Below are 25,358 nucleotides of genomic sequence, written 5' to 3'. Positions count from 1 at the left end.
TGATTGCAGAGCCCTTGGCCATTATCTTTGAAACCTCGTGGCGAACGGGGGAAGTCCCGGATGACTGGAAAAAGGCTAATGTAGTGCCAATCTTTAAAAAAGGGAAGAAGGAGGATCCTGGGAACTACAGGCCAGTCAGCCTCACCTCAGTCCCTGGAAAAATCATGGAGCAGGTCCTCAAAGAATCAATCCTGAAGCACTTACATGAGAGGAAAGTGATCAGGAACAGTCAGCATGGATTCACCAAGGGAAGGTCATGCCTGACTAATCTAATCGCCTTTTATGATGAGATTACTGGTTCTGTGGATGAAGGGAAAGCAGTGGATGTATTGTTTCTTGACTTCAGCAAAGCTTTTGACACGGTCTCCCACAGTATTCTTGTCAGCAAGTTAAGGAAGTATGGGCTAGATGAATGCACTATAAGGTGGGTAGAAAGCTGGCTAGATTGTCGGGCTCAACGGGTAGTGATAAATGGCTCCATGTCTAGTTGGCAGCCGGTGTCAAGTGGAGTGCCCCAGGGGTCGGTCCTGGGGCCGGTTTTGTTCAATATCTTCATAAATGATCTGGAGGATGGTGTGGATTGCACTCTCAGCAAATTTGCAGATGATACTAAACTGGGAGGAGTGGTAGATACGCTGGAGGGGAGGGATAGGATACAGAAGGACCTAGACAAATTGGAGGATTGGGCCAAAAGAAATCTGATGAGGTTCAATAAGGATAAGTGCAGGGTCCTGCACTTAGGATGGAAGAATCCAATGCACCGCTACAGACTAGGGACCGAATGGCTAGGCAGCAGTTCTGCGGAAAAGGACCTAGGGGTGACAGTGGACGAGAAGCTGGATATGAGTCAACAGTGTGCCCTTGTTGCCAAGAAGGCCAATGGCATTTTGGGATGTATAAGTAGGGGCATAGCGAGCAGATCGAGGGATGTGATCGTTCCCCTCTATTCGACACTGGTGAGGCCTCATCTGGAGTACTGTGTCCAGTTTTGGGCCCCACACTACAAGAAGGATGTGGATAAATTGGAGAGAGTCCAGCGAAGGGCAACAAAAATGATTAGGGGTCTAGAGCACATGACTTATGAAGAGAGGCTGAGGGAGCTGGGATTGTTTAGTCTGCAGAAGAGAAGAATGAGGGGGGATTTGATAGCTGCTTTCAACTACCTGAAAGGGGGTTCCAAAGAGGATGGCTCTAGACTGTTCTCAATGGTAGCAGATGACAGAACGAGGAGTAATGGTCTCAAGTTGCAATGGGGGAGGTTTAGATTGGATATTAGGAAAAACTTTTTCACTAAGAGGGTGGTGAAACACTGGAATGCGTTACCTAGGGAGGTGGTAGAATCTCCTTCCTTAGAGGTTTTTAAGGTCAGGCTTGACAAAGCCCTGGATGGGATGATTTAACTGGGAATTGGTCCTGCTTCGAGCAGGGGGTTGGACTAGATGACCTTCTGGGGTCCCTTCCAACCCTGATATTCTATGATTCTATGATTCTATGATACTCTGCGGGGGGTGGGGGTGTTGCTATAGGCCCCTCAGAAAACCCCCTCTATACCGTCTATTTTATGCCAGCCCTGGGATGCCCATCGCTGCTCCTTTCCCCCACCCCCAGCTCCATCTGTCTGTCCTCACAACTCCCCAGCTGTGTCTGTGTGTCTCTGTCTGACAGTGACAGACTCCTGCTGCCCTGGCTTGTGGGGTGGTGGGGGAGCTTCCCCGAATGAGAGTGCCTCACGTTGCTGATCCATGCCACGGGGCCCCCCAAAACACGGGGCCTGGGGCCCAAACATTGGTAGAGCTGGGCCCACCTTCATGAATGTTGATGGAGAATGGGCACCACGGGCCCATATATCTCGTGGCCTATGGTTGTAGCAGTGGAGATACGGCCACAGGTTTTGCATCCATTGTTCTGGCTGGGTCTGGTGCTGCTTTGAGTTGGTGTGTCTTGGTCTGTGGGGAACACTAGCAGTGCTAGTGCCTGCCACCACCATGTTACCAGGCCCAGTAACTCATCATTATTGTTTCATTTATACAACACCCTAAAGGCACATGTTGCAGAACAGGCAAATCCACTGTGACAGTATCCCTGCCCAGGAAAGCTTGCAATCTAATGGCCTAATTGTGCCATGAGTGAAGTTGGCAGATCTAGGCCTTATATTAAAACACCTAACTTGCAGCCAATCAGATTTGTGAGGCAGGGTAGGAGGGTGGGGGTGGGGAAAGGAAGTGTGGGTTTTACGATAAAAGATTGCCACAGTCTTAGAGCATGACCTAATAAAGATTTTCAGATATGGGACCACCACCAGCTCATGCCATGCTGACTGTGGCAACCATTTTAAACAACATTGTCATAGTCATCAAATAACATTGGTCTACAGTTGGAAATTTAAGGGATGGCTTCTTGGTGTTGCCTCAGTGTAACTTTACAATTGGTGTAAGGACACATTTTGTACTAATTTTGATCATCAACATACTCTTGACAGAATTTAATCACATTTCTCTTTTTTCTTTCAGATGCCACATTGGTAGTATGAAAGCTGCTTGGTGATTGGCTAATATTAAGTGTACACAGTAGCAAAAAGTATTAAATTATTATTGGCTATTACTCGTGCTTCAAAACGTGTCAGAAAGATACGAGCTTGTTGGAGAGCCAGGTCCATCAACAGGGACGTCCCATTCCTCTAGCAAGTGTGTGCGTTGTCAGGAAGACACAGGTGCAGCATTGATTAAGTCAGCAGAACCACAAAGAGAGCATCTTGGATTTGGCTATCAAACTTTAGCAGAAAATAGCAGCTGTTTCCATAAACTGAATGCACTTCCCCAATCCACAGATGTATGTAGATTAGATGATGGTGGTATTGAAGTGACATTGAACAAGAACAATGGACATTGGCAGAAAACCTGCTACATCAAGTTTAACAGGACCAAACCACGAGGGCTGAGTTAAAAAACAAAAAAAGAACTGAGAAAGCTGTGAATCACCCTGACGAACTGCAGAAGAAATATGCATGTTCAAGTGACCAACACAAAGGACCTCCAGAAAAAGAAGCGTGCTTCGTTTGTCAAATAAACATACCATCAGAAGACCACCATGAAGCTTATACCTTTGGCACGGGTAGTCTGCAAGTGTGTACTTCAGCTGCAAAACCAGCGCTTGCGTGCAAAACTAAGTGCAGGGGACTTAGAGCCCCAAGAGGCAAAGTTCTGTGCAAAATGTTTGATGTCTCTCTATAATAAAGTCGGGGAGAAGAAAACTGAGCAAAGCAACACAGCGAAGATGTCACAGAGCTTTGCCTTTGCTGAACTGACAACACACATTGAAGAGGCAAGACTTGAATGAAGATGTGTCTCCAGTGTTTAAACAATTAGACCTCCCTAGGTGCTATAAAGCTAGACTAGAACACTGGCTGGGTGCATTCCCAGCGCTAAACCAAAATCCCACATCCCATCACATATTCCAGATCTCCAAGCACACAAAGGATGTGATGCACTCCTTGCCTTCAACTAGGATTATTGGACATGCCCTGCAAAAAGCATCTGAGGAAAACTGTGCCAAAGAAGCACTTCACCTGTCCCAAACAACAACAAACATTCAAAGGGACATGTTTGAAATGAAAAACACCGTTTACTGGATCATTTGATCCAGGATGCCAGGGAAAGTCTGTGCCTGGTCACTACTGGCTGCGATGTTCGTGATATTGGATGGTCCAAACATTAAAATTCAGTCCAAACAAGTTTCCATTCATCCAGCTCCCCCTACTTCAGCACAGCTGGTGCAGTGCAACAACAACATCTGTTGCCATGAAGGAACAGAAAGTTTGTACCACAACAAAGCTCAAGAAACACCTTTCCCAATCGACACTGGTTTGACACTTCATGCACAGACACAAAAAATAAGTGAGCTAGTAGATACCTTTTTATACTTGGATTGCCCATCTCCTAGGACAGAGCACTGGCTATCTCTACCAGCATGGCAAACCGTGCATGCCAGCACTTTGAAGAAGAGAATGTAGTCAGTCCTCTAAAGCTTTTGGTGATCTGTTCACTACTGTGGCAATGACAATTAGATGACAATCCCAGATAGATGACAATCCCAGCTCCACCACAGCAATCGACTCCTTCCACAGAACTGGGATATCACTTTTTCTGCATCCCAGTGCTCAGCTGCAGAGAGCTGTCTGGGGAATTCCCAAACCGGACTGTGAGACTGTAGCATCAGTGAAGAATCTTGAATCTCTCACACTTGTCCCTCCATTGATTGTGAAGAAAACCAGCGCCCCCACCTCTGCTGCAAATGGTGAAGTCAAGACTGAATGCCAACAGATTCTTCTTTGCCCCCTTCCAGCTGACTCCAAGTCTGTGGCAATGATCCGTCTTGCCATGGATGTGATAAGGAATGCTATACACCACCTAACCCACACCACATGCCAGTGTTCACTGTGGATCAGCCCCTTTTCACCATAACCAAAAAGATACTAAGCCTGGTCTGCTGGGTATAGAGAGGACAATTTTGTTATTAGGCTGAGTTGTCTTCACCTGGAAATGGCAAGTCTAAAGCTGACTGGAGACTGGCTAGAAGACAGCAGATGCACACAAGTCCTTGTTCAGGCCCCAGTGGCCTCTCTGGGAATGGTCAACTTCTTCCTGAAAATTGTCTCATGTCACACGTTACCAGGTGTGCCCACCAAGTAGCTACCAGCAATCTGTACTTGTTGCTCCAGAATGCATGCACACAGTACACAAGGTCTTGGGGAAGAGGAGTCCCCCTGGGAAATGATAAATGGTGTGACAAGTGAAAACGAGAAAACCCAGAGTTCTGCTTCTGGCATACCACACTTCATCTGGAGCTTCTGGTATCTATGTGAAGTCAATCCAACAGGCGAACTTTGCTCTATAGACTGAATGCTGGGAAAGCTCTCACCTTGGGTCTTTGCATTAGATCGTATTAATTATGCTCATTGGGCGCCTGTTCACCTCCGAGATAGGGACCCTTCACATATCCTGACACAGCTAAGAGGGAGCCTGTCAGGTTCCCAAGACACAGCATGTTTTCTCTGCAATCGCACTTGACCAGGCTCATGAGCAAATAATGCCACAATCAAAGAGGTTGATGGAGCTGTTGGTCTAACACAAAGTCCAGAAGCCCTTTGGTGCTGGACAATAGCAGGACCAGAGGTGGCCAGGTTGAGAGGAGAATTTGAAGCCACAGCGGAGAAAGGAGCCCCCTGAAAAAGTCTAACACAAAGCAGCATGAGCAGGTGAAAGGTGCCTCGGTTTCTCTTGCATGACATGTCAAGGCACTTGTTGAGGTCACAGAGGACATGGGCAACCCTTTCTCAGAAGAGAGTGTAGACTTAGTTAAACTGGCCACCAAAGATATTGCAGACCCTGTTGTGATTGTGTTATGGAGGTTGGAAAATCAGGCCACAGCGGAACACCATGTTTGTAACAGAGATCGCAAGACAAAACAAAGCCGTCATCAGAGGCTAGCAAGCGAAACAAACTGCCCTTGTTCGGCAGCCCCCAGCAAGGGAGACCTCAAGACCAAATTGCAGTTTTCCTCCTTGACAAATGACTGCTCCCCTTTTCTGACCTGTACATACCTTGCCAAACACATGATGGTCACTGGGATATTTCTCAGTGTGAGAATCAGGCATGCTCCCTTTCATTGTCTCAGATGGGCAAACTACACATTGGCAAGCAATCTGACCTGATGGCTATTCTGGAAGGGCTAAGTTCAGCTGCAAGGTACACCTCCGGCAGTAGATTCCATAGTTTTTGATGGGGCAGCTCTTGTGAAGATGTTGAAGCCCATTGCTAGCAACACATTTGATGACGATGCTATGAACATTTTTATTCCCTACTTCAAGACACAGCTGCAGTGTTGCAGGAGGGTGGGATGTTTGCATTCCACATAGTCTCAAGGCCCAGATCAGAAGCAAGATCAGAAGGGAGTCAAGAGGAGCACCAAGCCTTGCATCCCTCTACCACTAAAACTGGCAAGAGTTTCTGTGCATCGATGAAAATAAAAATGAATCTGCTGCTTCCTTGCATAGTCTATTACACAGTTAGCAGTAGAAGGTAAAGAGCTAATCGCCACGGATGGTCAAGATGTACACTGCAGCCCTGCCTGTGAAAAGACCAGCCTTTCCCCAGGCAACCACGAGGGAGCAAAAAGCAGAATGCTGCTCCTGTATTCAGTCAAAGAGGTACTCCAGTTCTCATATGCACAGTTGACACCGATGGCATAGTCCTTGCTGTCACATATGTGCAAAGACCTCAGATCCCTGCACTGTGGATTGGACTTGTACCTGCCCATGAGACAGCTTCTTCACTCGGCCTAAGCAAGTCAAAGGCATTCCCAGTGTTTCATGATGATACCGGTTGTGACACAGCATCTGCTTTTGCTGGAAGAGGAAAGAAATCTCCATAGGAACCCTGGCAGGCATCTGTCCCCTGCTTTCATGGGTTTGTCTGCTGCACAACAATCGACAGCGGACGGAACGATGTCTCTGCTGCAGTGCCCTGTGGTGCCTCTGCATGACAGGACAAGTGGCACAAACGCTGCTGAGACAAGGGCAGAGCTATGGAATCCCTCCACTGACCAAACCTGCTCCGGTTCAGCACAGTGAGCGAGCTGCATACCAAGCAGGACGCTGCTGGGGTCAGACTCCTGAGCTCCCCTCCCCCAAGGAATGGAGATGGCCTGGGGGCACTGAGGGATGGAGCCCACTGTGGACAACCCTCCCAGAAGCACATGATTATTGTCATGAACTCCTAAAATGGGGCTGCAAAATGGGGTGCCAGGCAAGGTGCAAGCATGGCAAGGCAGCACTGAGCTGGCTGCCCTGTGCCCTTGTGGTGGGGAATGCAATGTTTGAACATACGGAAGACTGTGAAAGAGACTTTCTTGTTTCTTATTTTGTTTTAGGCTGCCTGTTTACGTACACTGCCTTTTCAACCTTTGAGACACAGCAATATCCTGATATACCGAGATAAATAGAGAATATTGTTATTGGCAAGGAGAAATGTAACTTTCAGTTTGTGAACAGAAACTGTAAATGTTCTGTGTTATTTTTCTATATGATTAATATTTTAGTAAATATTCCCTGGTGACGTGCTACAGGGCATGTACTAAAATATCAAGAACTAATAATCTCAAGCCATTACAATTAATTGCTTTCATTTTCAGGACACCTAAGACAATAGGAGTATAAATGTCCAAAAATAAAACCCCACTGGAATGGTTTAATTTCATAAACGATCACTATCAGAAAGAAACAGCAGTAGGGAAAAAAATGAATTCTGAATTTAAAATGGCTGCCACAGCCAACATGGCATGGCATGAGTTGGTGATGACTTGCTATCTGGGAGGGATAGCTCAGTGGTTTGAGCTTTGGCCTGCTAAACCCAGGCTTGTGAGTTCAATCCTTGAGGGTGCTATTTATGAGGCAAAAATTGGGGATTGATCCTGCTTTGAGCAAGGGTTGGACTAGGTGACCTCCTGAGGTCTCTTCCAACCCTGATATTCTATGATCTTTATTAGGTCATGCCCTAAGGTTATGGCAAATTTCACGCTTTTATCAAAAACCCACAATTCTTTTACAAATCTGATTGGCTTTTGGGCCCCAATTCAGCAAGGCACTTAAGCCCATGCCCATGCCTGGGGTTGTTAGTAAATGGGAAAAGGTTCAAACAAAAGTTTCAAGGATGATTCTAGGCCTGGAAAAGACTGAAACACCCAGTCTGTTTCATTTACCCAAGAGAAGCTTAAGAGGTGACTTGATGATGGTCTATAGTGAGTTTCTGAAAGTCAAAAGTCCTTGAATCTAGGAGACAAAGGCAGAGCAAGCTCCAGGGGCTGGAAGCTGAAGCTAGACAATTTCAGACCAGACATATGGTGCAATTTTCTTAACAGGAGGATAATTAAACATTGGAACAACTTACCCACCCCCTCTCCCTAAGCTTCAGCGCCCAAGCTCCAGCTCCAGCCACAACTTCAAAGCATGTCTCTACAGCTGTTTTCAGAGTGCTAGTATGAGCCCCACTAGCCCAAGTCTCTTGACCCGGATCAGGAGGCTTACTCCAAAAGTCTGTGTAAATGGACCCATACGGACAGTAGGGTCTGAGGCTGAAGGAAGGGCGATAGTAACTGCCATCAGGGTGTGCACTTGCTTAACTTAGCTCATGGTGGTTCTGCATTTTCTAAATGGGTTTGACACCATTTATGTCAAGGGATGAGGAGGGTCAAATGGGTTCCCAAGGGAGGTGTTTTAAGGAGACACTTGGAGAAAGACAGTGAGGGGAAAATGTACCATACCGATATTCTAACTACAGCTTCTTGACACAGCTCCAGCAGAGAGCTCGAGCATGACACCTGGCATGGACATAAGCTATTTGCAGTCCTCCATGGGGCCTTTCCTTGTTTGGGTTTGATTTAGCAAAATTATAGCTTACAACTGCTGGGAAATTCTATATTGAATACAGTGTAAAAAATGTTACAGCTACAGTGCCACTTGGGGCCTACAACTCTCTCATGTGAGCAGTCTCATTTCACGTTTTACTTGCATGAGTAAAGGATGCAGGATTGGGCCCTTTCAGGCTGATTAGGCCTCAACTGGAGTGTTGTGTCTAGTTCTGGGCAACACATTTCAGGAAGGATGTGGACAAATTGGAGAGAGTCCAGAGAAGAGTGACTAAAATAATTAAAGGTCTAGAAAACATAGCCTTGCGCGCTATGCAGGAAGACTGGAAAAATTGGGTTTGTTTATTCTGGAAAAGAGAAGGTGGAGAGGGGACATGATAACCATTTTCAAGTACATAAAAGGTTGTTACAAGGAGGAGGAAGAAGAATTGTTCTTCTTAACCTCTGAGGATAGGACAAGAAGGAATGGGCTTAAATTGCAGCAAGGGAGGTTTAGGTTCGACATTAGGAAAAACTTCCTGACTGTCAGGGTGGTTAAGCACTGGAATAAATTGCCAAGGGAGGTTGTGGAATCTCCATCATTGGAGATTTTTAAGAGCAGGTTAGACAAACACCTGTCAGGGATGGTCTAGATAATCCTTAGCCCTGCCATGAGTGCAGGGGACTGGACTAGTTGACCTCTCGAGGTCACTTCCAGTCCTATAAGTCTATGAGAGTTGGTGATTTAACTATCTAACCTTCATGTGGCATTAGGGCAGGTTTTTTAAGACCTTGTGGCCCAAAGTTTCCATGTAGCACTGGGGATCTATGGGAGTCCTGACAAAGCACCTGGTTTTATGAGCTGATGACAGACCCCATCACAAAGCCTCCCTCTTTGGATAGCACCGCACTGGAGTTACTCTCACTTGGCATTTTCTATTCTGGTCCTGAATCCATCACAGTAAATGATTGGGGACAGATATATAAATTGGTGCATCTCCATTGCAGTCAATACTGATACAAGCTAGGGATCTGGCTCTACTCTGCAAGCTTAGGAAAGCTCTGATATGGGGTTGGGGTGTCATACAATCACACCCCATATGACACCCCAACCCCATATCAATCACACCCTGTATGGCACCCAAGCATAACAGCCACTGGCCTGGTGAAATGTGAATCCTTGGGAAGGACCCTGGCTGGCCACGCCAGGCCTAAGCGCTATGCAGGAGAAGGGATCAAATTTCCTGGGACCAGATCATTGACATGGTCACTGAGCCAAGTGGTTTATCTGGCCTGGGAAAGGGGCCCAGAGTACTGGAGCAGAGCGTGTTAACACTTTGCTTACATATACTGCTGCTTGTAGTTTTTGCCAACGTCAGGGGATCGAATCTTCTGCACTAACATTCGGATCACATTCAGGAATATGAGGAAGTTCATCTTGCAAAAGGAAGAGAAGGTTTGTCTCAGCCTCGAAATAGAACTGGCCACCCGACAACATTCCCAAAACCCGCAGGCTGGACTCCTCCATCTCCCTGCAGGTATCCCAGCCTCCCAGGCAGGCTGCCCATCCCTTCTCACGCCACTCGCCTGGCAACCCGCGCGTTTACAAAGCGAAACACGCTGCGGCATACTCACGAAGATGGCAAAGAGAATGGGGGCCTTGATCACCCACCAGTACAGACTGGCATAGTCATCCCAACACCTAGGAGAGAGCAGGGAAAGCACAGAAGCATTACCAACTCATTGTGCTTTTGCTCCCTGCGGCAGGGGTTCCCACGAACAGCTCCAGCCTCCGTGTGATTTTGGAGCTAATATTGACACTCACGCTGTTCTGGATGCCTCGGGGTGCTGCTAACGAGCTACAGAGCCTTTCAGCTGTCAGTCACCAGCCCAAATCCAGTCCAGCTCAGTAACGGTTAGCAGCCGTTCCCAGCTAATGGCTGTTTGGTGGCCCCTGTATGAATCTGACAACTCTCAGCCTTATCCATCATGCTGCAAAGTCGCCACCATGTTTTGCACAAGTCTGTAAGCTCTTCAGGGCAGGGACTGTCTGTGTCTGTGTGTGCGCATGTGCCTGCACAATGAGATCTGTGTTGGGTCCTACAGTGAGACCTCCTGCAGTGGGAGCCACAATTGCCTTGCGCGCTATCCATTTGTGAGTTGGTGGTGGAGTAACTGTCACACACACGGGAGGGGAGGGGGGAGTTCAAAACTCAGACAGAACAAAACACACAAGTGAATCTTTTTTAAAAACCTCACTATTTTTTAGCCAATTTCATGATTTGGCGGAGGTGGGAGGAGGAAGAGAGGGCTCCACTCATGATGACACTGTCAACACTTGGGAAAGTCCCTCCGAGCCCAACCCAGGACAACTAGGAATGTTAGAGAGGCAAAAAAAATGAAACACGGTGAGATGAGCTGTCACAAGGTGGTAGAAAGGGAGGGGCGGGGTCTGAAATGAGTGGGGGAAGGGTCAGGGAGGTAGACGTGGCCACCACTGGCAATGGGCTGAGGGGTGGGCATGACCATCTAGCTAAACTGCCGGGAGAGTCACGTCATTTTCACGTTGCCAATTTTTTCACCACAAAACCAAAGGTTCAGGTGTGAAAAGGCAGCCCAGCCCACTGAGAAAGCATCATGGGGCCAGTCCATTAGCAGTACTGCTTAGGACTTGTCTACACAGGGAAACTGACGGGCAGTGCTATAGCGGAATAGCTATTAGTCCATCTCAAGCTCCCTTCTTCTCAAAAGTCATTAGTGGATCCCCACAACCACCCCGCGAGGTAGGCCAGCGTTATCCCTGCTGTACAGGCCAGGGTCTTCTTTTCAGGGAAGCCCCTTGACACTGCGCTGGTACTTTAATTCATTCTCACATGGCCAGCACGGCATAAAGGGGCTGAGATTACATGAAAAACCAGCCCAGCAAGTTTAAATGAGTGCCCATGTTCTAACCACAAAGCTTTGCAACTCTTCGAGGCTGGGACGCTGTCCCTAGTATGTGTGTGTGTACAGTGCGCATCATGATGGGGCCTGATCCTGACTGGGGCCTGTGGGCACCACCAGAACAGAAAATAGAGAATAATAAAGCGTTGTCCCTCTCTCCTCCCTTCCTTCATTCTGCTGGTCAGTTTGGGCAGCCCCCAGGATCCATGGTCGCGCTGGGGTGGCAGGAGCCCAGGGTGAAATGCTGGCCCCATTGAAGTCTGTTAACAAAGCCCTCATTGGCTTCAGTGGTCTACAATGCACCTAGCAGCAAGCCTCCCAGCCCGGGCCCACAGGTTCGTATTAGTGCTCTAAAAACAGTTGTCTAGCTGCTGTGGCTCAGGCTCCAAAGCCTTGGAGGTGCGGGGAGGTGTCGGAGCCCAAGCTCTAGCCTGAGCTATGTCCAAGCAATGCCTACATTAGAGCACTTGAACTAGCCCCAGATCTTGGATCTAGGCTGGGAGGTTGCCCAGCGAGACCAGGATCTCATGCACAGGACTTAGAAGCCTTGGCATGGTCTCTGAAATGCTGGATCAGGCTGGGGGGGAGGGTCTTGGGGGACATTCCCCTTGACAACGGAAATCAGTTTTTAGCTGTCGGAGCAGGAAACCCCCCTGGATTAGCTGTTGGAGCAGCACACCCCCACCCCTGGGGTGTGTAATGGCTGCTCTCTAGACCTGGAGGCTCCATGTCGCTCATCTGGCTCCAGTCATGCCCCATGGGACCTGAGCTCATTTGGGACGCACAGGTTTCAATGATGCTCCTACATAAAGGGGCTGGGCGCTGGGCGGTTCTTACCCATGGTTGTCGTATTGTAGCCGGGCGAAGATCCACAAGCTCACAATGAGCAGAGGTACGCCTGCAAGGAAAGAGGCCAGTTGTTCTCCCACAGGTGGCGGAGTCCTCCATGACTGAGCAGGGAGCTGCCATGCCACATGCCCCCCAACCCAGCACGGATAACAGATCCTGACAAATCCACAGCACTGCCATCTCCATTGGGAGAGAGGCTCTCCCGCCGCCCTATGCCCACCGCAGACCTGGTGTCAGGGAACTTGTTGCTCACGGGATGCTTCCCACTCTGCTCAAAGCTTGAGCCTCTTGGTGTGGAGGCATGGGACACGGTGGGGCATGCGTGGGCAGGATGACGTGGAGGTACACTCTTCCTGCTGATGGCTGTGCCGACCGCTGGGGAGCTGGCAGAAGAGGTTCACGATGCCAGGCAGCCACCACCCAATCAAAAAAGGCAGCGATACATGAAAGGACTCAGACATGACAGCATGGTCCAGTGGTTAGAGCAAGAAGCTGGGACTTAGGAGGGGAGGGGTTGTCCCACTGACTTGTCCTGTGACTCATTGCTGAACCATTCTGTGCTTGTCCTTCCACCTGATCCAGTATGAGGCACCTAACCCTGGCCCTGCACACAGCTCCTGGCTCTGATCCCAGCAGCTGCATCTTCTCCTGTTAGCAGTTGCATGCTCCTCTGTCCATGATGCTGAAAATGGGATCCATCTACCTATCCCCATACGCTCGCCTGCCCCATCCATCCCCATACACTCCCATCCATCTACTCTGATCTTCCTTTGTGAAGCATTTGAGATCTTCAGATGGTTGGTGGCTGAAAATCTGCAGTATTTCATCTGTCCTGACCCCCACTGTGACCCTGCCCTATACACAGGCCCTTGATGTACTACATCCCCTACAGCAGCACCTGGGTCCTTTGTTGTGCTGGGTCAGGAGTGGGGCTTGAAGTTTTTAGAACAAAAGGTTCTTTCATTGAAAAAACAACCTTTTACCAAATTCTTTGTGATAGATTGTCACCATTAGCAATGCTGTCTGGTTTGCACGACAATTTTAGTGACTTCTTTGTCTAAGCTTTTTTCAAAATCATCATGGACATTTTTCATTTATCAATTCTTTAACAAACGAAATATTTCAATAACAATTTCTAACAAAATGTCAATACAAAAATGTCATGAAAAACAAAAAGTGGGCCCATTTTAGACTCCCTGCAGCAAAACCAACTTCAGCATTTCAAATATTTTTGTGAAACTGTTTCCCCCCACCATTTTCCCCACCAGCTCCAGCCAGTGGGGTTGGCCCACACCTAGCCCACCCTGTGAAAAAACAGTCAACCTAAAGAAAGGTGGGCTGTCTCCAGAAGAGAACTCATACATTATGGCAGCATCCAGGGGTCCCAGTTGCTAGACGGTTTACAAACATCTTTGCTCCAAAGATCCAGGGCGAAACCCTGGCTCGATGGAAACCAATGACATAACACCAGTTGTTCTATTTAGATAATTACATGCCCCCCTAATTAATAGAGTTTTTATACATACACCTCACAAGTCCCCTATGAGGCAAGGCTATTATCCTTATACACAGGTGGGGAACTAAGACCCAAAGAGACCACACAATGCAGAGACAGAGCAAGGAGTTGAACCCAGCTCTCTGGAGTCTCAGACTAGCCCCCTAGTCACTGGCCCATCCCTTGCTCTGCTTCCTTCAGTGGAACCAGTCTAACAAGGCATGTGACAAAGATTCAGTGGCGGGGGCCACCTTTGGTAGAGAAACAGGCAAACAACAGATTTTTTTTGGCTCATGAGAAATTTAAAAAAAAAGTCAGGGAAAAAATTTCAGGCTGAACCAAAAATGACTCAAATTCACAAGATGTTTCGGCATTGCCAAATCTGCATTTTTTTCTCCCCACTGAAGAAAAGTTTTGTACAAAAAAGTTTCAGCTCTGCTTTGGTGTACAATTGTCAGCTAATGGGCTGCTCTGGGAAGATTCCTAGAACCTTTGGTCCTTCTTTAGTGGTCCTCGCTATGGACATCCCAGGTTTAGTGCATTTCATGAGCATTCGCTTTACTCACCCCAGCCAATGAGGGTGTACCACCAGAAATACCTCTTGTCAGAGGTGAAGGTGAACAGCAGCAGTGTTTGCAGGTACATCCCCTCCACGAGGAGCCAGTAGAAGTTGGCCAGCACTGAGTACTGGAAGAAGGCAATGGCCGCTTTGCAGTTCACCTAGCGAGGGAGAGAGGAAAAGGTTCACATGGGCTCTTCTCTGAGCCTGTTCACCAGCAGGTTGATGTGGGAGCACCATGCCAGCTCTGGCCCTGGAAGTAGCCAACCCCATCTGCTGAACACCCTCTTACCGTTGACATGGTGCAGTGATTGATGGAGTCATCCGCGAAGAGCACGGAGTCTTTGATGAACACGGCAGCTCCCCGCATTATGAAGGAGGTGAAGAAGTGGATGTGGATGGAATTCCTGGTGCAGTGAAGCTTCCTACAGAAAGAAGAGGATCCCAGTGATTTGGGGCAGGCTCTGCATTCTTTGTGGCAAACTGGTGGCAGGCTTGCCACGGCCTTCAACCCTAAGGGCCCAATTCAGCACAGCCCACAGGAGCTTGTGGAGCTGCCCCAGGGATGAATTTGACATGAAATGTGATTGAGATGGATACAACACCGAGGGCCATTACTTCATAGAGTTTAAGGCCAGAGGGGACCATTAGATCATCCAGTGCGACCCCCTGCATAGCACAGGCCATTACATTTCACTTTGTTCCCCATGTTCTGAGCTCAATGACGTTAGCTAGACTAAAGCATTTCAGTCCTCACAACAGTGAGCAGTTATGCAGCACCAGCAGAGACCTGGGAATGGACTAGGTGAGATATATCTGATGATCCCTGCAGTCAATCCATGCCCCAGGCTCCAGAGGAAGGTACCCTTCTCCCTCTCTCCCCGAATATCCCTCCATTCTGCTCTGGGGAAAATTCCTCCTGACCTCAGATCTAGCAGCTCAGTTTGCCCCTGATCATGTGAGCACAACCCAGCCAGGCATCTAGGCAAAGGATTTTCTGAACCATCTCAGAGTACTGGCCCACCCCGTCTGGTGTCCTGTTGCCAGCTGTGGCCAATCCCCAATTCTTCAGAGGAAGGCCAAAAGAACCCAAACGTATCTGGCCCATTGTGCATGGGATGGGGAGGGAGGAATCCTTCCTGATCCCTGCAGGTGCCCAGCTGAAGCCTGCAGACCTTGTCTAAGCAAGTGCATCTCTACTGACTGCAAAAGGTGTCGCCCCACTTACCGCAGGGTGGAATTGGATCCAGCGAGAGCAAAGGAGATGGTTGTTATTGCTGAGCCCGGGGCACAGTGAACAATCTCTGTTCCACTCCCTGAGGCAAATTAGACCCAATCAGCTCCTCAGTGCACACAACAGAGCTCTGTGCCATGCTCTTCCCAGGCCGAGCAGTGCTGGGCTACAACCAGGCTCAAGTGGCTGGTGGCGGAGTACCCAGCCAATACAGTGGAACCAAGTGATGGTCCATAGGAATGTCACCATTGGAGCATCGACTGCATGCCGGCCCCTGGTTCTTGGCACCATGATGCTGCCTGGGGCTGTTTCGCGTGATACTCCATCTTGGTCCTGTGCTCTGATGGCCATACCCTATCTCCACTCACTTCCCCTGCAGCCCTGCTCTTGGTGTCCTGTGCATGTGGAGCGCATAGTTTGGGGATGGCGGGGGGACAGAGCACAAGTGCGTCTTCTGAGGACAAGAGCTTTAGTAGGGTTCCAAGAGCACTGGACAGTCAGAGATAGGGAGAACTCCCACCGCTCTGTCAGCGAGGATGGAACAGCTAGAAGCTTGGGGAGGGATGTAAACCTTCCTTCTCCAGAGCACTGTCCAGCCTCTGACTGAAGGGACGTCAGAGCTGGGTCATAGGCGGCCAGCCTAGTAGCTAGAGCCAGGGCCAGACTTCAGGAATTGGAGTAGTGGTCAATCTGAGGTTAGGAACCAGTGGCCAGTCTCAGGAACCAAGGCCAAGTCAGGAGTCGAGAGTCGGGGCTGGGAGATAAGGCTGAGGTCACAGTCAGAAGCAGGAGACAAAGCTGGGTCAGAAAGCAGGCGGCAGAGCCAGGAGGGAAAAGGCAAGGTCAGGAACCAGAAGCAGTGCAAGGAAGCAGGGTCTGTACCAGCAGCTAGTTGGGGAACCATGTTTCCACAGCTATTTGCACAGACAAATTTCCTGTAGCCACCCCAGGCTTAAGTAGTATGTATGGGCCAATCAGGAATGGCCTGTCAGTTAGGCCCACCATGGGTGGCACGTCCTAGGGTGTGGGCCACTAAGGCTCATGACCTGCCAAGTGCTTCCACTACCACAGCTGTTGATGCTAGCATGGAAGTGGTTGTTCCCTGGAGAATCTGCAGACCCAGGTTCTAGACCTGCTGCTCCTTACATCATGGCCACCCTGGGGAATTGCTGGACTTTTGTGAAATGCTTCTATGACAGGTACATGTTGGGCCAGTTCCCAGGACTGCTCCTCAGGACTGTACCCATCTCAGTCCACAAGATACCATGATTTACCCCACTTCATCTTGGAGCATTGAATGACCCAGGCTAGGTATTCCTTATGGCCCAGGGAGAGGGGGGATGTGTTTGGCTGGGAAGCAGGTTTCTGTTGAATGGTTTCAAAAGGGAGATATGGAAAACAGGGTGTATTTTGAGCAGACTCAACAAGCAGAGTTTAACAGTGATGGAGTAAATTAGTTGGCAAATCTGAAACAGTCTGAGATATCAGTGATCTCCTTTATGAAATGGTTGGTGTGAAGATGTTTGGTGGATAATCAAATCTCCTGGCCTACCTTGAGTTCTGTGTCTGCCTGTCTCTGGTGATCTTCCTATCACTTGTAGGCTTCCTTTGCCTCTGCCAGGTATTCCTTGAGTTCTTCCTGGAGACGGTGGATTTGCTGAACCATATCACAGGCTGCTGAGGTGTGGGAGGCAGTTGGGAGTATGGGATGAAATCCCTAACTGGTGAAAAAGGGGCTTTGACTTGTGGAAACATGGTCAGTATTGTTATATGCGAACTTGGCATTCGGGAAGATAGTGGATTGAAACAACACTCCAGCACTCGGTTTACTCTGTTTGGCTGGGTGTGGTACACAGATGACATGCAGATACGGATGTTTAATAGTTGGAGAATCTCACACCAAAACCTGGAGATGAACTGGGAACCTCTGTCAGATGTTATGTGGTCAGGGATGAAAGACATGTGCAAACAAAAGCTGAGCTGTGGCTCTGGGCAGTTGGGTGCAAGGGATGAAGTGTCAACAGGTCTACTACCATGAGCATAGTGATATATCCATTCAATTCAGGGAGTTCTTTGATAAAGTCCATGGTGGTTGTTCTCTAGGGTTGAAAGGGGGGTTTCTAGGAGCATAAGGGTGCTGAAAGGTTTTATGCACAGAACTTTGGCATGAACATGTATATCGCAGGAGTTGACATTGGTCCAAATATTCGTCTACCTCCTGGGCCAGCAAAAGAGGTGAGAGGTTAGACATAAGGTTTTAGAGAGACTGGAATGGCACACTGGGGGCATCATGGCATATCTGGAACTCTTCTAACCAGGGGCACCTTTACAGGATGTAGATGCAGCCGCTAACATATCTTATTCCATCTATCATGGTATGCAGTCTCTTGGTATTACTTCCGGGTTGCTCTGGGGATGCTGTAACCTTCTGAGCCAGCAGGTCACTTTGAGAAGCCACCCAGATCAGAGTAAGGAGATGCTGTTGCATTGCAGCACTGAAGAAGTTACGGGGTTTCAGGAGGAGGGACTTTTCCCCAGGTAGGGGTTTCTTCCTCCTTGCAGTACTCCCCCTTGCGCAATAGGACGCCCACTTTGCCATTCTTGGTTTCTAATTGATACGTGGTGGTGAAATCAAAATGGGAAAAGAATAGTGCCCAACAGAGCTGTCTTTGGTTCAGGGCTTTGGTCTTGTATAAATATTCAAGGTTCTTGTGGTCTGTGTATACCTGTATTGGATACTGCCCCCCGCTCCCATCCCCCTCAAGGTAGTGGCACCATTCCTCAAACCTGAACTTGATTGTGAGTAGTTCTTTGTTGAGAATCTTGTATTTTTTTCCGGGAGGACAGCTTCATTATCTTTGAAAACTCATGGCGATCGGGGGAAGTCCCAGACGACTGGAAAAAGGCTAATGTAGTGCCCATCTTTAAAAAAGGGAAGAAGGAGGATCCTGGGAACTACAGGCCACTCAGCCTCAGCTCAGTCCCTGGAAAAATCATGGAGCAGGTCCTCAAGGAATCAATTCTGAATCACTTAGAGGAAAAGAAAGTGATCAGGAACAGTCAGCATGGATTCACCAAGGGCAAGTCATGCCTGACTAATCTAATTGCCTTCTATGACGAGATAACTGGTTCTGTGGATGAGGGAAAAGCAGTGGACATGTTGTTCCTTGACTTTAGCAAAGCTTTTGACACGGTCTCCCACAGTATTCTTGCCAGCAAGTTAAAGAAGTATGGGCTGGATGAATGGACTATAAGGTGGATAGAAAGCTGGCTAGATTGTCAGGCTCAACAGGTAGTGATCAATGGCTCCATGTCTAGTTGGCAGCCGGTATCAAGTGGAGTGCCCCAAGGGTCGGTCCTGGGGCCAGTTTTGTTCAATATCTTCATAAATGATCTGGAGACTGGTGTTGATTGCACCCTCAGCAAGTTTGTAGATGACACTAAACTGGGAGGAGAGGTAGGGATAGGATACAGAGGGCCCTAGACAAATTGGAGGATTGGGCCAAAAGAAATCTGATGAGGTTCAACAAGGACAAGTGCAGAGTCCCGCATTTAGGACGGAAGAATCCAATGCACCGCTACAGACTAGGGACCGAATGGCTAGGCAGCAGTTCTGCAGAAAAGGACCTAGGGGTTACACTGGACGAGAAGCTGGATATGAGTCAACAGTGTGCCCTCGTTGCCAAGAAGGCCAATGGCATTTTGGGATGTATAAGTAGGGGTATTGCCAGCAGATCGAGGGATGTGATCGTTCCCCTCTATTCGACACTGGTGAGGCCTCATCTGGAGTCCTGTGTCCAGTTTTGGGCCCCACACTACAAGAAGGATGTGGAAAAATTGGAAAGAGTCCAGCGGAGGGCAACAAAAATGATTAGGGGACTGGAACACATGAGTTATGAGGAGAGGCTGAGGGAACTGGGGATGTTTAGTCTGAGGAAGAGAAGAATGAGGGAGCATTTGATAGCTGCTTTCAACTACCTGAAAGGGGGTTCCAAAGAGAATGGATTTAGACTGTTCTCAGTGGTAGCAGATGACAGAATGAGGAGTAATGGTCTCAAGTTGCAGTGGGGAAGGTTTGGGGTGGATATTAGGAAAAACTTTTTCACTAGGAGGGTGGTGAAACACTGGAATGTGTTACCTAGGGAGGTGGTGGAATCTCCTTCCTTTGAAGTTTTTAAGGTCAGGCTTGACAAAGCCCTGGCTGGGATGATTTAATTGGGGATCGGTCCTGCTTTGAGCAGGGGGTTGGACTAGATGACCTCCTGTGGTCCCTTCCAACCCTGATATTCTATGATTCTATGATTCAGAGAATAGTAGGCAAATGGATGCAGTAGGTGTTGAGGCCTGTGGCTCTGGGAGAGTGCTGCCTCAAAAGCCACATTGGATGCATCAGCTTCTACTACAAATGAGCAGGGTGGTTCTAGGTTTACCACTGTGGGACCCTCAATGAAAGGAGCTTTGAATCATTAGAAAGAGAGCTGAGCCTCAGATGTCAAGGTGAACTTGGTGGGCATTTAGAAGAGAGCTATAAGGGGTGGTATGTGCCTCAAGAAGTCTGAGAAAGCACCGATAGAAGGTTGTGAAGCCTGTGAATCATCATACCTCTGACACTCCATGGGGGCACCCAGTCATGGATAATCTCTCTCTTTTGGGGATCTATTGGATACCCTCTGTGGAGAGGATGTACCTAGGAACACCAGGGAGGTCTAGTCAAATCATAGAATCATAGAATATCAGGGTTAGAAGGGACCTCAGAAGGTCATCTAGTCCAACCCCCTGCTCAAAGCAGGACCAATCCCCAACTAAATCATCCCAGCCAGGGCTTTGTCAAGCCTGATCTTAAAGACCTCAAAGGAAGGAGATTCCACCACCTCCCTAGGTAACCCATTCCAGTGTTTCACCACCCTCCTAGTGAAAAAGTTTTTCTTAATATCCAACCCAAACCTTCCCCACTGCAACTTGAGACCATTACTCCTCATTCTGTCATCTGCTACCACTGAGAACAGTCTAGATCCATTCTCTTTGGAACCCCCTTTCAGGTAGTTGAAAGCAGCTATCAAATCCCCCCTCATTCTTCTCTTCCGCAGACTAAACATCCCCAGTTCCCTCAGCCTCTCCTCATAACTCATGTGTTCCACTCCCCTAATCATTTTTGTTGCCCTCCGTCGGACTCTTTCCAATTTTTCCACATCCTTCTTGTAGTGTGGGGCCCAAAACTGGACACAGGACTCCAGATGAGGCCTCACCAATGTCGAATAGAGGGGAATGATCACGTCCCTTAATCTGCTGGCAATGCCCCTACTTATACATCCCAAAATGCCATTGGCCTTCTTGGCAACAAGGGCACACTGTTGACTCATATCCAGCTTCTCGTCCAGTGTAACCCCTAGGTCCTTTTCTGCAGAACTGCTGCCTAGCCATTCGGTCCCTAGTCTGTAGCGGTGCATGGGATTCTTCCGTCTTAAGTGCAGGACTCTGCACTTGTCCTTGCTGAACCTCATCAGATGATTTCTTTTGGCCCAATCCTCTAATTTGTCTAGGGCCCTCTGTATCCTATCCCTACCCTCCAGCGTATCTACCTCTCCTCCCAGTTTAGTGTCCTCTGCAAACTTGCTGAGAGTGCAATCCACACCATCCTCCAGATGATTAATGAAGTTATTGAACAAAACCGGCCTGAGGACCGACCCTTGGGGTACTCCAATTGATACCGGCTGCCAACTAGACATGGAGCCATTGATCACTACCCGTTGAGCCTGACAATCTAGCCAACTTTCTATCCACCTTATCGTCCATTCATCCGATCCATACTTCTTTAACTTACTGGCAAGAATACTGTGGGAGACAGTGTCAAAAGCTTTGCTAAAGTCAAGGAACAGCATGTCCACTGATTTCCCCTCATCCACAGAGCCAGTTATCTCGTCATAGAAGGCAATTAGATTAGTCAGGCATGACTTGCCCTTGGTGAATCCATGCTGACTGTTCCTGATCACTTTCCTCTCCTCTAAGTGCTTCAGAATTGATTCTTTGAGGACCTGCTCCATGCTTTTTAAGTACATCTCAGCTTTGGTGTACAGGACATGTTGCTGGAGCCTCTCTGGTAAGGCCCAGATCATAGAATCCTAGAATAATAGAATATTAGGGTTAGAAGGGGCCTCAGGAGGTCATCTAGTCCAATCCCCTGCTCAAAGCAGGACCAACACCAACAAAATCATCCCAGCCAGGCTTTATCAAGCCAGGCCTTAAAAACCTCTAAGGATGGAGATTCCACAACCTCCCTAGGTAGCCCATTCCAGTGCTTCACCACCCTCCTAGTGAAATAGTTTCCTAATATCCAACCGAGACTTCCCCCACTGTAACTTAAGACCATTCTTATTCTTGTTCTGTTATCTGCCACCACTGAGAACAGCCGAGCTCCATCCTCTTTGGAACCGCCCCTTTAGGTAGTTGAAGGCTGCTATCAAATCCCCCCTCACTCTTCTCTTCTGCAACCTAAATAACCCCAGGTCCCTCAGCCTCTCCTCTTAAGTCATGTTCCCCAGCCCCCTGATCATTTTTGTTGCCCTCCGCTGGACTCTCTCCAATTTGTCCACATCCCTTCTGTAGTGGGGGGGACCAAAACTGGACACAATACTCCAGGTGTGGCCTCACCAGTGCCAAATAGAGGGGAATAATCACTTCCCTCGATCTGCTGACAATGCTCCTACTAATACAGCCTAATATGCCGTTAGCCTTCTTGGCAAGAAGGGCACACTCCTGACTCATATCCAGCTTCTCATCCACTGTAATCACCAGGTCCTTTTCTGTGAACTGCTGCTTAGCCAGTCAGTCCCCAGCCTGTAGCGGTGCATGGGATTGATTCTTCCATCCTAAGTGCAGGACTCTGCACTTGTCCTTGTTGAACCTCGTCAGATTTCTTTTGGCCCAATCCTCCAATTTGTCTAGGTCACTCTGGACCCTATCCCTACCCTCCAGCATATCTACCTCTCCCACCAACTTAGTGTCAACTGCGAACTTGCTGAGGGTGGAATTCATCCCATCATCCAGATCATTGATAAAGAAGTTGACCAAACCGTCCCCAGGACCAACCCCTGGGGCACTCTGCTTGATACTGGCTGCCAACTAGACATTAAGCCATTGATCACTAACCATTAAGTCTGACAATCTAGCCAGCTTTCTATCCACCTTATAGTCCAGGGGTCAGCAACCTATGGCACGCGTGCCAAAGGTGGCATGTGAGCTGATTTTCAGTGGCACTCACACTGCCCTGGTCCTGGCCGCCAGCCTCAGGGCTCTGCTGCTGGCCTGGGGCACTGGCCACCAGCCCCCTGCCAGCCGGGGTTCCATCCGCCGACCCCGCTTAGCCCGCTGCCGGTCCCAGCCACTGGTCCCAGGGGCTCCACTGCCGGCCTAGGGTCCCAGTCGCTGGCTCGGGGCTCTGCTCCTGGTCTCGGCCTGGCACTCTGCAGCTGCCCCCAGCTGTGGCCCACTGGCCCCGGTCTGGGGCAGTGAGGGGTGCAGACAGGGGCAAGAGGGGGTGCAGCTCAGCAACACCCCCCCCTTAAAAATTGTTCCAGCGCCACTAGGATATTTTTAAATCCTGATTTGATGCTTATATCAGGCCACGTGGAACAGCGCACTGCTTTTGACCTTGTGCGTGCCCTCTGTTGCCCTTTTTTTCCCTATTGAGAGTTGAGGGAAACAATTGACAAAATCTCAGTTCCTAAGAAAGCAAAGTTAGATGTCCGTTCATTTCAGCCTTCTTGGACAGACACATTTGGATTTATTCAAGAGAAGGACCGTGCTGTTTGTGCTTTCTGTTGTGAAAGTGTTGTTTGTTGCACATCAAGTGTTCGACAACATTTTCAAACGAAGCATGAGAAAACCTTTCTTGATGAAGCAGACAAGACTGAATCGATCAAAAAGGCAGTAGCAGGATATGAGAAGCAAAGCAGTGTTTTTAAATGCTTAAGTGTAAGTAAAAATCAAGCTACAGAAGGAAGTTGCAAGATTGCACAGTGCATTGCAAAAAACAGAAAGCAGTTTACAGATGGGGAATATATAAAAGAAATTTTTCTCAGCAGTTTGGAGGTTTTGTTCAATGATTTACCAAATAAAGATACGATCATATCTAGAATAAAAGAACTTCCTGTCTCTGCCAGAAGAGTTGAGAGACGCATAAGCGAAATGGCAGAAAACATTAACGAAAAGCAGACGACTGCATTCAAAGATACAGCAGTGTTTAGCATTGCAGTTTATGAGAGCATGGATATAAACGACGTTCCATGTTTGGCAGTTGATGAAAGATATTGTGCTTCCGATGAAATCTAAGAGGAACTTTGTTGCCTAAAACCCGTGCATGGCACAACAAAGGGGGAAGATATAGCGGAAACTTTTGTAAACCATTTTGAAGAACAAGGAGTTGACATCAGAAAAATATTTTGTGTTCCATGGCTGGAAAACAGAAGGGATTTGTAAAGTTACTTGAAGATCAAATTGGCTGCCTGATGGTCAAATTTCACTGTATCATCCATCAAGAAAACCTGTGTGCTAAAATTTCTAATTCAGAGCTTAATAATGTGATGAATACAGTGGTGTGAATTGTGAATTTCCTTGTTGCTCAGTCTGCTTTGACTCAGACAGTTTCAAGCACAGCTAGAAGAGATGGACAGTGCTTATAACAACAAGGAGTCTGGTGGCACCTTAAAGACTAACAGATTTGTCTGGGCGTAAGCTCTCATGGGTAAAAAACTCACTTCATTCCACTTCACAGCAACATTCGGTGGCTAAGTCGTGGCAAGGTTTTGATGCGCTTTGTAAACTGTTTTGATACAATCAAGGCCTTTTTGTTGGAAAAAGGACAAAACTACCCCGAACTGGATGATGACAAATGGCTGTGTAAGCCCATTTTTCTAACCGACATCACCACTCACCTAACCGAACTCAACCTCTGTCTCCAGGGTGCAGGGCAAACGGTTCTGGATCTTTATGAAGCCTGGAAGGCATTTGTTGTTTAGCAGTTTTTTCTCGGGATATTCGAACTTCGACTTTCCACTACATCCAACACATAAAAGAGCTATCAACACGTTGCACTGTCAGTGTCAATGAGATTGGAATGTACACGCAAGAACTGGAATCAGAATTTTCTGACAGATTTCAAGATTTCCAGCGATTTGGCCCAGTGCTTTCTTTTCTAATTAAACCTGAAAAGTTCAACAAAAGCGACTTGGATTTGTCTGTATATCAGTGGATGGGTGTTGAAGATTTCGAAATGCAGCTCATTCAGTTAAAAAGCTCAGAATTGTGGGCATCAAAGTTTGGAGATCTGTGGAGTGCACTTGAACCTACCGAGAGAGATCATGAGGCCTCTATTCTGACCTGCTGGACGTCCCTGCCAGTGAAATTTAACTGTTTGAAGAAAATTGGTTTGAAATGCTTTCAGCATTTGGATCCACATACCGTATTTTCACACATGAAATCTGTCCTCCATCCCTCTCAGAGCCAGTTAACAATTGATCACTCAGAAGCCTGTGTGCAGCTTAAAGTATCCAAATACGTGCCAGACATTGGAAAACTCAGCAAGGAAAAGCAAGGGCAAGGATCACATTAAACTGATAAGATCTGCATTTTAATTTAATTTTAAATGAAGCTTCTTAAATATTTTAAAAAGCTTATTTACTTTACATATATCAATAGTTTAGTTATATACTATAGAGAGAGACCTCCTAAAAATGTTAAAATGTATTACTGGCAAGCGAAACCTTAAATTAGGATGAATAAGTGAAGACTTGGTACACCACTTCTAAAAGGTTGCCGACCCCAGTTATAGTCCATTCATCTGATCCATACTTCTTTAACTTTCTGGCAGGAATACTGTGGAA

General features: G+C 47.9%; 1 protein-coding gene across 1 annotated transcript in view; it reads right to left on the bottom strand.

Moving 5' to 3' along the window:
* LOC141978492 (vasoactive intestinal polypeptide receptor 1-like) overlaps nucleotides 1-25,358 on the bottom strand; it is a 77,990-nt gene that overhangs the window by 7,574 nt on the left and 45,058 nt on the right. Inside the window, exons 6-10 of the mRNA XM_074940640.1 lie at nucleotides 14,539-14,671; nucleotides 14,254-14,407; nucleotides 12,181-12,241; nucleotides 10,036-10,102; nucleotides 9,746-9,837 (exon numbers count right to left, since the gene is read on the bottom strand). Coding sequence (XP_074796741.1) covers nucleotides 9,746-9,837; nucleotides 10,036-10,102; nucleotides 12,181-12,241; nucleotides 14,254-14,407; nucleotides 14,539-14,671 — 507 coding nt within the window. The remainder of the gene's footprint in view (nucleotides 1-9,745; nucleotides 9,838-10,035; nucleotides 10,103-12,180; nucleotides 12,242-14,253; nucleotides 14,408-14,538; nucleotides 14,672-25,358) is intronic.

This window comes from Natator depressus, chromosome 27 (genome assembly GCF_965152275.1).
Source record: "Natator depressus isolate rNatDep1 chromosome 27, rNatDep2.hap1, whole genome shotgun sequence".
NCBI lineage: Eukaryota > Metazoa > Chordata > Testudines > Cheloniidae > Natator > Natator depressus.
The sequence above is the reverse complement of the archived record's forward strand: the minus strand, read 5'-3'. Positions and strand labels throughout refer to the sequence as shown.